Raw genomic sequence first — 14,095 nt, 5'->3', positions numbered from 1 at the left:
CGCCTGATTCAGAGGGGCCACAGGAGACACAATCTGCAGACCCCGCTGAGCTCAAGGCAACATAACCCAAAAGTGCCCAGTAGCTCACAACTTTAATGCCAGTAGCTCACAACTTTAATGCCAGTAGCTCACAAGATAAAATCTTTGCTCCCAAGACTCCACACCTTAGAGGGAGTATTGCCGGTAAGTAGGGGGTGGGGGGAAAGGAGGAACAAGGTTTGAGGAAGACTAGTTTATTTGACCTTTTAGAGATTGAGGTCAAATAAGCTACTGTCCCTGGCTCATTCCTCCTTTTTTCCCTCTTAACTGACTTATAGCGATCCCTTATGGGTTTTGAAGGTGATTTTTTGAAGGTGAGAACCAGCCCTGACCTAGATAGCCCAGATCTCAGACCTCCTTGGAATACCAGCCATTGGGAGGGCAGGGGCAGGCTCTACCTCTCTGAATATCTTCCAAGCCCCCAGTAGGGGTCAGTCACCAGAGGGTGCCATGACTTCCATAAAAATACAAAAAAGAATACAATAAGAATCAATAAGAATGCATAAGAATGCAAAAAATAAAAGAGGTGTTTTGCTATTGCCTGCCTCTGCATAGCAGCCTTGGACTTCCTTGGTGGCCTTCCTATTCCAAGTACTAACTAAGGCCAATCCTGCTTAGCTTCCAAGATCTAAAAAGATCAGGCCAGCCTGAGTCACTGGGGCCAGGGCCTCTGCCTATTTAGATAATATCAATTCCTGTGCTGCCTTTTGGCCCCTATACACAGTCCGCAGTGCAGCTCACAACAATCATAAAATGAGGAGCAGGTTATAAATATGGAAATACAATGCAAATGTTTTGAAAGTGTTCCCTCCAATAAATCCTTAATTGTTGTGTGGCTTCTGGTTTCTTTTTTTTTAGATGGTATCATGGGGCAATAAGTCGGACAGATGCAGAAAACCTGTTGCGGTTATGTAAAGAATGTAGCTATCTAGTGAGGAACAGTCAAACCAGCAAGCACGACTATTCTCTTTCATTAAAGTAAGTATGACTTTGAAAAGCATTTATGAATGCACATTATGAAGCAGATTATGTGGGGGGGGGGGGTACAGTAACAGCAAACAAAACCCATTCCTTCATTTTGATACTAGAAAGGCTTTCTAGTGCCTTGTAAGAATTTTAGCATTCCAAACGTCAAACAGCATGGCTTTGAATGACAGTTCTGAGATTTGGTTGTAAGGCTCCTGGGACATGCATGGATTTTTTAGTGGTTGTCTGGCCCCGTTAAGCAAAATACGTTTTATCTGTTCTTGCTGCTGATTAAATTGTTTGTGCTCTTCTCATTCTCTCCCCCAGCATTTAATAAAATCTGGTTTTTTTCTTCTGTTCAGTCCCTTCCCCTGAATGGACATCTTAAGTAGTTCTTTCTAAATTACTGTAGAAAAATCACTCTGTGAATCAAAGGGGGGAAAGGCAAAGAAATTCTGTTGGCAAGGCAGACCTAAGACTGGCCAAATGTTGTCAATTGGCTAATTTCAGGTCTCTGGGAAGCTGAAAATACTGCTATTTAGGGGATTTTTTGCCTGTAGTTATTCTTCAAGGTGTCATTTGTTAGCAACAACTGCCTTTAAAAACTGACTTTTCTTTAAATAGTTTCTGTTACTTTGTTTTATTTCTGTTTTTATTGCTTTGTTGTTGATGTTTTACTTTTTGTTATCAGATTAATGGCCAGGTTTTTTTTTTTTTCTAATTGTTCAAGTGATACCTTCAGATTGCAACATGAATACCCTCCCCATTGTTATCTGGCTTCCTGACCAATTAACCCATATTAGTTTTCAAGGAGCAATCATGGTTTCCAGATTCTGGAAGCGTTATGCCTCTGTGTAATAAATATTATACACAACAGTAAATATTAGGTATAGTAAATTAAGAGTTGCCTTAGTGGTTTGCTTGGCCTTAAAAGTATAGTTCAGCAGTCAGTCCTCTCTGGAAAATGATTTCAGGTACCAATAAATATATGATTCGAATACAAACATGTGTTGTTCAGTGTAAATTGAGAGCTTTTGAAACATTTTAGGCAGAGCCTTTTTTGTAGCAGGAACTCCTTTGCCTATTAGGCCACACATCCCTAATGTAACCAGTCCTGGAGCTTACAGTAGGCCCTGTAAGAAGAGCCCTGTAAGCTCTTGGAGGATTGGCTACATCAGGGCAGTGTAGCCTAATGTGCAAAAGAGTTCCGGCTACAAAAAAAAAGCCCTGATTTTAGCTAAAGCTTTGCTTTAGGGTGCAGCAGCTGGAATTCCAGTGGTCAAATCTGGCCCCATTTTGGGTGACACGTGCTTCCCCCAGTGCTATCAAAGACGGAAAGAAGCAAAAGAAGTCAGAGTGGACCAGTCCCCAGAGATCGCCACACTATCACAGAGAGCTGCGAGACAACATTTTGTCCTTGTGCAGGGCATCTGGTTAAGCTGTGTCACTTGCACACTGGCTGTGGTCCGGCTGGTGCCTCAGAGCTGTGCAACGGGTGTGGATATGTGTGTGCAACACTCCTGCATAAAGACAGACCATGCCCCCTTTGGGACACATACTGGTTTCGGGTGTCTTCATAATTCGGAGCGAGTATTTGCCAAGGGTGGGGTGGGTGAGTGTTGGGGCCAGATGCCAGCAAGGGGAGAAAGGATTAGAGCTCTTCCTTCAAACTGTGTGTGAAGTGGAGCTCTGCCAGAATTAGATGGCGACCGGAGTTTTAGTTTTGGGGGACGTATTTATTTGGAAGGCAGTGGCCTCCTAATTTCATGGTTATACACTTCCAGATTCTTAGTGTTTATCTTAGCGCACCGCCTGCTTCCTTCGGTCTTTTGGCTGAAGAAAGAAACAAAGTACAGTGCAGTTGTCTGGAGTTCACCCTTCATTTTTTCTCTCTCGCGCTGTGTGATTGAATTTCCTCTCTGTTTGGCAGCAGCCCAAGATTCCCCTTTGGTTTCCCTGCTATTGCTGATGTAAGCCTACATAACTTTAAGTTGATTTGACTCCCCCCCCCCATTATTTTTCCCTTTTGCATTCATCCTCACTTGCAATGCAATGTGTATGCTTATAATTTCAGATGCAGGCAGCAAAGAATTGTGCTGCCCTAGATAATCTGTAGTGGCTGAAATAATACAGCTCCCTCTCCGCCTCTTACCGAAAGCATTTAAGTGGTGATTTGGTTAACAATAACATTCTTAGCAGAATTATATCCTTTCCAATCCATTGAAATTAGCAGTCCTTGAAGGATGTAGCTGTGCTTAGGATGGAACTGTAAAGTTTTTCGAAGCTGCTTGCAATTAAAGCATCGGGCTAGGAGCTGGGAGACCCAGGTTCAAATCCCTCCACAGTGCCATAGAAGCTTGTTGGGTGAGCTTGGGCCAGTCACGCTCCCAGCCTAACCTACCTCACAGGGTTGTTGTGAGGATAAAATGGAGATGAGGAGAATATTGCACACCACGCCTGGTCTCCACTGGGGAGAAAAGATGGGTACAAATGAAGTAAAACAAATACATTTTAATCTAAACCTGCACATGAAAGAAAATGCAGGCCTGGGGTGTGGCTGTATTATGGGTCTTTCTGGTACCGAACAGCCTCCTTGTTTTTTATTTATTATCTGCATTATTTATAGGCCGCCATTCTCTCTTCGACTCAAAGCAAATTGCACAGCGTGAGTCAATACAGTCAATGAAATGGGACAGGGCTTTTTTTTTTTTAGAAAAAGCCCAGCCGGAACTCATTTGCCTATTAGGCCACACTCCCTGATGCCAAGCCAGCTGGAACTGCTTTCCTGCTAAAAAAAAAAAAAAGCCTTGAAATGGGACATTCAGTAAACAGTGCAGCAGTTATTAGAGTTGTAGAACAGAGTCTAAACCCAGAACTGAACCAAAGCGTAAGTATTAACATGACACATTCAATTACAGGAGAATCCTGATTTCAGCAAGCTGTACACAGTAGTATAGACCACAGTCCGTAATAATTTTTCCTACTGACTTGTGAATCATTTAATACCATGTGACTCCGTTACCCTTTCTTGCTGTTCCAGTCCAGCAGATAGACTCAGGAAGTTTCCAGGGAAGCCTAGCAGGAAGGGAAGTCTTTGGTTTAGCAGAACAGAATCCAGGGCGCCTTTAAGACCAACCAAGTTTTGTTCAAAGTGTGAGTTTTCGTGTGCATGCACACTTCCTCAAAGTTCAACAGGTCACAGGTTGTCAGAAATCGTAGCTAAACAACCAAAGGATTGTGGTTCTGCTCAAAAATAGTTTATCTGTGAGAACAAAGCAGTGAGCCATTTTTATTGCAGTTGTTCAGAGCAAAAAAAAAAAGGAATTCCCTCTGGCCCACCAAATTGTAGAGGTGCCTCAAAGTGGGACACTCTCTTCTATGGTGGTCTGTCTCTCTCTCCCATCAACCACTTGAAGAGACGCCTGGTCATAAACTAATCCATCTCTCATTCCCCACTGTCGCACCACAAAGCACTCTGACTGTTTTGCTACATGGTTTTCATGGGGCTTATGGCATGCAAGTTTGGAGTCTGCTTGGGGGTCAGAATATCAACAATAAGTGGGAGCAGAAATGAGGCTTTTGGGGGGATACCAGCTTCTTTTTTAGACAATTGGAATCCCAAAGAGAAAAGTGGGCACATTTGGGGTGTTTTAGGGGGTTGAAGAAGGACTGTTACCTTCTGTGTCCATCTTGGTGGTCTCTGATGTTTGCAGTGAAGTCAATGACAAATGAACAAAGTTTGAATCCAGTGGCCCCTTTAAAAGCAACAAATTTTTATTCAAGGTATAAGCTTTCATGGGCACGCACTCTTCTTCAGATACAATGAAATGAAATTACTAGTCCGTACATATAGGTGAGCAGGAAATTAGCAGACAGTTCTACAGTTTTATTTGGCAAAGCTGTTTGGAGGTGAGGCAATACTTTCTCCTCCCTGCGAAATGGAAATTCACAAGGGATAGAGATTTTATACCTATGCAGCAGTGTCCCCCAAGTTTACCTTTTTGCTTTTTGCTCATAAATGTGAGTAGCTGCTGTATGTATTGTGGGGGGCGGGGGAGGGTGTAGAGTCCTTTGTTTTGGTGCAACATGTCGGGAAGAACAAAGTCTCTCTTTCCAGATAGCCCAGAAGTGTGCTGCCAGGATCCATAGAGGTACACAATACCATTTCTCAGGGGGCTACTGCAATATGCAGGCCTCTCTTTCCCTGTGTGTTATAAAAACAAGCTTTTTGCTATTGCACGTACAAACATTTCTACCCATAAGCCTTCTCCATCCAGCTCAGAGATTGAGTAGAGGTATTGCTGAGGTCTGTGAACCTCTTGAGAAAGTTGTCTTTATTGACCACTCCATGGGCTTGAGACTCTCCTTCCCACTTCTATTGTTATATGGTCAAGCTGCTCCATAAGTCCTCTGCTAGACTGACTGGGGAGTCTAAATGGGTGAGGCTCCGCACATGTACTTCCTTCTCAGATTGCTTTTTGCTCTACCAAGTCATGCATGTCAAACATTGCACATAAACCTTTACATCTTGTTGAGAGCCAGTTTGGGGGTTGCGAGCTCAGATCTAATCTGGGAGAACTGAGTTTGATGCCTTCACATGCAGCTGTAGGTGTGACCTTGGGTCAGTCACAGTTCTTGAAAGAGCTGCTTTCTCAAGAGCAGTTCTCAAAAGAACTGTCTCAGCCCCATCTACTTCACAGGATGTCTGTTGTGGGGAGAGGAACAGAAGGAGATCTTAAGCTGTTCTGAGATTCCCAGTGAAGGGCAGGGTATAAATCCAGTCTTTTTCACCTTTTGTTGTTGTTTTAACCAAAAGAATGATTGCATATCCTTCTTTTGAATCTACATTCCCACCTGAAAGGAAGCCTGAGTCCATGCAATTTCACAAGCATACACCACCAGTTTCTTTTTCTTCTCCTGTCCCTTTCTACAGTTGACCCTGCTGTGTAAAATTAGACTACAAGTTCCCCCAGGCAGGAACCTGTCTTTTTGCTGTTACATAACTCTGAAAAGTACAACATCCACTGGTTATAAATGAGTAAGTATTTTGGGTATTCGCCGAGTCCTGTTCTCTCCATGTGTAATACTTTTGGGGGTTTAAGATCTTTCCTTAAGCAAAATTAAACTCTCATTAGGACCCCAATGGCAGTCCAGTTACAAAATATGCTTCTCACATTGCTACAGATGACTTAAATGAAAGGCATTCAGTACTGTAGCAAAAAATTTTTAAAATACCATTATTAGTCTCCTTTGTGTCACTTCTCCTACCAATTCGTAATTTTCTTTTTCTTGAATCAGATGGCTGTGTCTGGTTTTCTCAGTATGTTCACTTACTTCTGATGTGTGAATAGTCACAGAGTTTGAATAGTCACAGGATTTTGGGGATTTTGTTACAGTCGTAGTGGCTTTCAGCAGGCACCTAGAATGGAAGCGAGGCTCTTCAATCGGATGGCAAGGCTGCTTGCCGGTTGTTGTCAGAGGCAGTGGAGAAAACGGGAAATGCAAGAAGAGTTGCCAGCTTCCAGATGGTGGCTGGAGATCTGGGATTACAACTGATCTCCAGGCCAACAGAGATCAGCTCACCTGGAGATAATGGCCACTTTGGAAGGTGGACTCTGTGGCATTAATACCCCATTAAAATTCCTCTCCTCTCCAAACCCTGCCCTCCTCAGGCTCCACCCCCAAAGTCCACCCCAAAACTGGAGCTGGCAGCCCTAGTGGCAGGTAACACTGTTGGACCCCAGTGGCTGCGTGCAAAAATTCTTAGAAAGCAAATGGGGAAAAAACAAAACCTAAGGTACTAAAGTGACGCAGAGTGGTAAGCTGCAGTACTGCAGTCCAAGCTCTGCTCACAACTTGAAGTTCAATCCTAGCAGAAGCTGGGTTCAGGTAGCCAGCTCAAGGTTGACTCAGCCTTCTGCCCTTCCGAGGTCGGTAAAACGAGTACCCAGCTTGCTGGAAGTAAAGTGTAAATGACTGGGGAAGGCAGTGGCAAACCACCCCATTAAAAAATCTGCCACGAAAACGTCCTGATGTGACGTCACCCCGTGGGTCGTTAACGACTCAGTGCTTGCACAGGGGACTACCTTCACCTTTAAGTGTCTAGTAAAACAGAACATTAGTCCATTTGTCTCTCTCTGACTGCAGACACTGGGCAAAGTATTAAAGGAACTGAATTGTATTTATTTGGCCGGAAGGCAAAACCTGGTGATGTCTTGGCATGTTATTGCTTCTTGGTTGTCTAGCTGTTCCAGGAGAACTGGGCTAAAGATATAGCCCATTGGTTCATAAAGCCATGAAAGACATCTGGACCCCATGTTACTCTCTAAAGGGTCTTATAAGATTTTAGTTGCTTTTTATTGGTCCCAGAATATTGTTGATCTTGTCAAAGTGACACTAAGCTTTATGAGAAGACGTGACACACATGCTGTGTGATTTCATGGAGCTGGCATTCAAAAGAACAGCAACTTGGCCTGTCTTAACAAGGGCTAAAATAAAGAAGCCAGGAGGAATCATGTTAAAATTTCCTGGTTCAGAGTTTCGTAAACCCATAGCGATCTGTGTTACTGGCAATAAATTGATGGTTCTATTGAGGGCTCCTAATTTTCACTTCTGCAGAAAACTCATTCAGTCCTTTGAGGTTTATATGAGAGGTCCACTGGAGGCAATTTAGAAAGGAAATTCAAGAAAGTGCATGTTTGGAAAACAGTTTGATGTCATTTCCTTACTAAATCAAGCAAGCTCCCCTGCTCTGTTATTTTTCTTCCCAAGGAAATTTTTCATGACGCTGCTTAAATCCCTAAGGAGATTTCCAGTCCAAGATGTTCTAATCCAGAACTGTGTCACTGATTACCTCTCTAGAATGTTTTAATAGTTGCAATAACTTGCCAGGTCCATAGGCATGTGCCCATTGCATCGTGGGATATGTAGTTTTCACAGTGTGCAGAACCCTTTTGTTGTTACGACACATTCAGATGTGTATTCCTTAAACTCTTCTTTAGACCAAAATGTAAATGGTCGTATTGTGGGATATGGTGAGATCATAGGAGAAGGCTGTATGTATCATGAAGAGGAGATGATCACAGAATGATATTCACTGAAATAACTGTGGCAGCCCTGAAAAACAAGCGTATGGATTCTCCAGTGTAGATGTCAGTATGACCACCAGAATTTTTGTCATGACATTTCCCTCCAACCGAAAGCATAAGCTTGCTTGCTAATGAATGTCTTTGCTTGCTAATGAATGTCTTTGCTATTTGGAACCTGGAGTATGGATCAGGAAACCTGGAGTATGGATCAGGGAGTTAGAAAGGTTGCCAGACTTTACAAAAATGGTCTTCCCAAATATAAAAATTACAGTCCCATGAAGAACCGTGGGAGCTGTGTGGCATGCCTGTTCATTCTCCCCCTACGTACAAAACTTGATTTCGGTGAGGGAAAATTTGATTTGAACCAGGCCAGCTGACCATCCTTTCCTTGGGAGTAGACAGGGCTTTTTTTGTAGCAGGAACTGCTTTGCATATTAGGCCACACACCCCTGATGTAGCCAATCCTCCCAAGATCTTACAGTAGACCCTGTAGTAAGAGCCCTGTAAGCACTTGGAGGACTGGCTACGTAAGAGAAGTGTGGCCTAATATGCAAAGGAGTTCCTGCTACAAAAAAAGCCCTGGACATTGGTAAGCATGACTGAAGGCATGAACCCATGTTAAAAGGTAGCAAGGCCAGTGCAGGATATAAGAATGAAGGAGGGATGGATTCTCTGATCTGTTTCTGTTTATATTTCTTTACATGTTTGCCAAACTCTTGGCGGATTGGCTACATAAGAGGGGTGTGGCCTAATATGCAAAAAAGTTCTTGCTACAAAAAAAGCTCTGGGAGTAGGGCACTGCAGAAGCTTGAGATCTTGTAGGTCTGTCATTTAAATCTCAAAATGACCCCCTTTATGCATTGTTTCTGAGATCTTTTGAGATTTGCTGCTTTTTGCCTTATCTTTAGTTACTACTTGCAGTTGATGGGTTTCATGGCATTACGACAGAAATCAGCATGAAAAGGTCACATATCGGCAGTAATTGGCATTAAATGCAGTGCATGGGGGGAGGGTTTTTTCCCTTCTGGCCTTGACCTGAATAGCCCAGGCTAGCCAGCCTTGTCTCAGAACTGAAGCTAAGCAGGGTTGGCCCTGGCCCCTGACTAGTATCTGGATGTGAGACCCCCAAGGAATACCAGGGTTGTGACGCTGAGGCAGGTAGTGGCAAACCACCTCTGAACAACTCTTGCCTTGAAAGCTCTGTACAGGGGTGTCGAACTCATTTGTTATGAAGGCCAGATCTGACATCAATGAGACCTTGTCGGGCTGGGCCATTTGTGTACCTATTTAGGTAGCAGAGACATAAACTTTATAAAGGAAATAAACACCTGAAGGCTTTTAAAAAAAACTTTTAATAAAACATGCTTGAAACATTAGCACTCGTTGGTCTTAAAGATGCTTTCTTTGTATCTCTCCCATGGGATCCGGGGAACTGGGCAAAGGAAGCTCTGGCTTTTTCCTTCCCTCCTCAAGGGAGGAACCTCAGCCAATAGAAAGAAGAGAGGCTTGGCTCAGTAGCTCTGCTGTGTGATTGAGAGAGTCCAGCAAAGCAAGCTCTGCCTTGCAGCTACAGAGATTTCTAGATGACGCTTCTGTCTTAGACCCATGCCAGTCTGGCTTCCGGCCGGGCCACGGGACGGAGACGGTCCTGGTCGCCTTGGTGGATGACCTCCAGCGGCAACTGGATCGAGGCGGTGCAGCAATACTGATGTTATTAGATCTGTCGGCTGCATTTGATACAGTTGACCATCGGTTGCTGATCCACCGCCTCGCCGACATAGGGGTTGAGGGGCTGGCCTTACAATGGCTCTCCTCCTTCCTCATGGGTCGGGGACAGAGGGTGGCGATTGGGGGTGAGCGATCCCAGAGGCGCACACTAGACTGTGGGGTGCCCCAGGGAGCAGTTCTCTCCCCGATGTTATTCAACATCTTTATGCGCCCCCTCGCCCAGATTGCCCGGAGATTTGGGCTGGGTTGCCATCAATATGCAGATGACACCCAGCTCTATCTACTAATGGACGGACGGCCCGCCTCCGCCCCGGGGAACCTGGACCGGGCTTTGCAGGCAGTTGCAACGTGGCTTAGACTGAGTGGGCTGAAGTTAAATCCAGCGAAGACAGAGGTTCTCCATGTGGGTCGTGGCACTCTGGGGAAGGAAATATCTCTACCGGCCTTTGACGAGGCGCCGCTGAAGACGGCGCAGCGGGTGAAGAGCCTGGGCGTCTTACTAGAGCCTTCATTATCAATGGAGGCCCAGATAACAGCCACTGCCAAATCAGCATTCTTCCACCTGAGGCGGGTGAGGCAGCTGGCCCCTTTCCTAGAGCGTCGGGACCTAGCAATGGTGATCCACGCGACGGTCACCTCAAGATTGGACTACTGTAACGCTCTCTACATGGGGCTGCCTCTGTACCGGACCCGGGAGCTGCAGCTAGTGCAGAACGCGGCGGCCAGGCTGTTACTTGGTCTCCCAAGACGGGAACATATACGGCCGGGGCTGCGCGGACTGCACTGGCTGCCAATCGTATACCGGATCCAGTACAAAGTGCTGGTCATAACCTTTAAAGCCCTATATGGCCAAGGACCGACCTACCTGAGGGACCGTCTCTCCCCATATGAGCCCCAGAGAGCACTGAGGTCAGTGGGGAAAAGCAGACTGAATATCCCTGGGCCAAAAGAAGTTAAACTTCAAAGCACCCGCACTCGGGCCTTTTCCGTTGCGGCCCCACAACTCTGGAACCAACTCCCAGAGGAGGTGCGGGCCCTGCGGAACTTAGACCAGTTCTGCAGGGTCTGCAAGACCGCCCTCTTCAAACAGGCGTTCACCAATAACTGAATTAATGTTTACCGCCAGATTAATAATGTTTACCACCAGTGTTAATTTAGGAATGTTTTAATTAATTATTGACTATTGACTGGTTTTAATGTGAATTTTAATGTGAATTTAATGTTTTTATTGTATTGTTTACTTGAAATGCTGTTAGCCGCCCTGAGCCTGCTTCGGCGGGGGAGGGCGGGATATAAATAAAATTTTACTTACTTTACTTACTTCCCCCCTTCCTTCCCAAGGAGGAGCCTCAGCCAATGGAGAAAATAGATGTTTTGCTCTGTAGCTCCTGTGCTATTAAGCAAGTCTTGCAAAACAAGCTGTTATGCAGAAGAAAGCAAGAGAACGGAGAAGGAAGCACAGGGCTTTTTTTGAGCAGGAACGCAGTTCTGGCTGGCTTGGTGTCAGTTCCGGCTGGCTTGGTATCAGGGGTTGTGGTCTGATATGCAAATGAGTTCCTATTGGGCTTTTTCTACCCAAAAGCCTGTGTGAAACCAGGTAATGCCAGAAAGTGTGGTCTGATATGCAAATAAGTTCCTGCTGGGCTTTTTCTACAAAAAAAGCTCTGAGGAAGCATATGACGGCCAGTTGCTCAGGGGCCTGATAGGAGCCCTCCAGGGGCCTGATTTGGCCCTTGGGCTGCATGTTTGACACCCCTACTCTATGAGGTTGCCATAAGTCAGCTGTGACTTGATGGCAGTTTCCACCACCGTTTCCCTATTGTTTTATTTTTTGTATCTTCTGTATTAGATTTAGCTTCTGTATTAGATTTAGCTCTGCCATGTACAGCCTAGTTGTATGGCAAGAACATTCAAAAAGTGTACAGCTCCTGTGATATCCTTATCATTAAAACTGGGAGCCTTTTTCCTTGTATTTGACTTCCATTTAGAATGCCCTTTTCATTTTTCAGCTGACAGGTATAGGGGGTTTTTTTTGGGGGGGGGGGCGACATTTGTCATGAAGATTCAACTGCAGCGGTTTCAAGATGTGATGCTTAACAGGCGAATCCGTGCATTCTTGTTTGATTTATGTAGTGAGAGAGGATATTCTTCCTTTACCCATAACTGTAGACACATTCTGTTCTGTTAATGTACCCACAGCTATAAATCTTGGCTTGGGTGCCCCAGAAAACAGGATTTTCTTCATTAAAGCTCATCTGTGAAACTGGCCGGAACCTTTGCGGCAATAAACAAACAAAGCCAGTGACATGCATTTCGAACTTTCACTTTGTTTGCAAGGCAGATAATAGAACTGTAGGATAAACTTAATGTCGATAAGGTCGGAGAGGGCTGCTGAGCTGTCTGGCTTTGACCTCCTTTTATAGCGCAGGTCAATTGCATTTCCTTCGGTGGATTCTGCCGTATCAGGCTGGCTCAGCTGAATTCCGCCAAAGCGATCTTCTATGAAGGGCACACCAGTTTAAATCTTGAATGAAGACGATGACCTATGCGAAAGGCCACCTCTGCTTCCCCCCCAAACGGGCAGCTCTCTCCTCTGAATCTGAATGCGGCCATGTCCTTCTGCATTGCCTTAAACGGTTTGCACTCAAACTTGGCTTTATCTTTCGGTGTGACCTTCTAGAAAATTGCTACTCATTAACGAACTAACTGGGAGGGGAGAGGGGAAGTGGCTTATTTATCTGTTGTTTAAACAGTTAAACAATTATGTTATGTTGGTATTTAAACAGTTGTTTATACGGTGATTCAGTGTAAAACACTGTTTGACTTTGGATGATAGTTGTGCAAAAGACAAGGACCAATTCTGAAAACGGTGGGTGATTGTAGAAAAGAGCAAAAGTCCAGTAGCACCTTAAAGACCAGGGCTTTTTTTTTGTAGCAGGAGCTTCTTTGCATATTAGGCCACACACCCTTGATGTAGCCAATCTTCCTGGAGCTTACAGTAGGCCCTGTACTAAGAGCCCTGTAAACTCCAGGAGGATTGGCTACATCAGGAGTGTGTGGCCTAATATGAAAAGGAGTTCCTGCTACAAAAAAAGCCCTGGTAAAGACTAACAAAATTTGTGGCAGGGTAGGAGCTTTTCTGGGTCACTGCTCACTTCTTCTGAAGAAGTGAGCATTGACTCACAAAAGCTCCTCCCCTGCTACAAATTTTGTTAGTCTTTAAGGTGCTTCTGGACGCTTGCTATTTTCTGCTGCTACAGACAGTCTAACATGACTACCCATTTTGGATTATTAGTGGGGGGGGCGGGTTTAAAAGCCTTGCCATTTAAATCTTTGTTTTCTTCTGTAAGAGAGTGACGAAACTTATCCCCATCCTATACTGTGTCAGACTACAGGTTAGGGCTTGTGTGTTTGAATGTAACCCTGCAAAAAAAACCAACATTCAAAACCTCACTTGCAGAAGACTGCCATTTTGCAGAGAATGATTCAGCTTAGTCTTCTCTCTTACGTATAGTGTTTCTAAGTGAAGGGAGGTTTGGATTCCCACCCCTCATGGGACACGTTCAGAGTCCACGCATGCACTTTACACCCTGAAGTGGTAAAGCCCAGGAGAAGTCTTCTCACTCTTGAATCTGCAGCGTGGTTGTAACCAGGGGTGGAATTCTAGCAGGAGCTCCTTTACACATAAGGCCACACACCCCTGATGTAGCCAATCCTCCAAGAGCTTACAGGGCTTTTTTTTTGTAAGCTCTTGGAGGATTGGCTACCTCAGGGGTGTGTGGCCTAATATGCAAAGGAGCTCCTGCTAGAATTCCACCCCTGGTAATTAATACTCCCTCTAAGCTGTGGAGTCTTGTGAGCAAAAATTCTACTCTTTGAGCTACTAGCATTAAATTTGTGAGCTACTGCATGAATTAGTTTCCTCTGGGGCCATTTTTCCTGAGCTAAGACAAAAATGTGGGAGCTGGAGGCTAAAAAAACGGTGAGCCAGCTCTCACTAACTTAGCTTAGAGGAATCACTGGTTGTAACCCAGTCATTCTCTCCTTTGCATCTTCTCTTCATAGTCCTTACTAAGCAGGTCTGCTCAGAAGTAAGGCCCATTTTCTTCCATGAAGCTCACTCCCAGCAAAGGGTTCTTAGGACTGCAGCCTTTCTTAGTTTCAGAGAAATGCAAGAATTGTAGCGGAAGTTTTGAAGTTCACTTAAGGTATCTTGCTCCTTGAAGGAATTTCATGATGGATATTTCACGCTGCATGTCAGTGCCCAGATCATT

The 14,095-nt window shown here is 44.7% G+C and overlaps 1 protein-coding gene across 1 annotated transcript in view; it reads left to right on the top strand.

The window, feature by feature from the left end:
* Positions 1-14,095, top strand: part of SHB (SH2 domain containing adaptor protein B) — a 197,191-nt gene that overhangs the window by 157,072 nt on the left and 26,024 nt on the right. The window contains exon 5 of the mRNA XM_060237019.1: positions 898-1,017. Coding sequence (XP_060093002.1) covers positions 898-1,017 — 120 coding nt within the window. The remainder of the gene's footprint in view (positions 1-897; positions 1,018-14,095) is intronic.

Source organism: Heteronotia binoei, chromosome 4 (assembly GCF_032191835.1).
Source record: "Heteronotia binoei isolate CCM8104 ecotype False Entrance Well chromosome 4, APGP_CSIRO_Hbin_v1, whole genome shotgun sequence".
Lineage (NCBI taxonomy): Eukaryota > Metazoa > Chordata > Lepidosauria > Squamata > Gekkonidae > Heteronotia > Heteronotia binoei.
The sequence above is the reverse complement of the archived record's forward strand: the minus strand, read 5'-3'. Positions and strand labels throughout refer to the sequence as shown.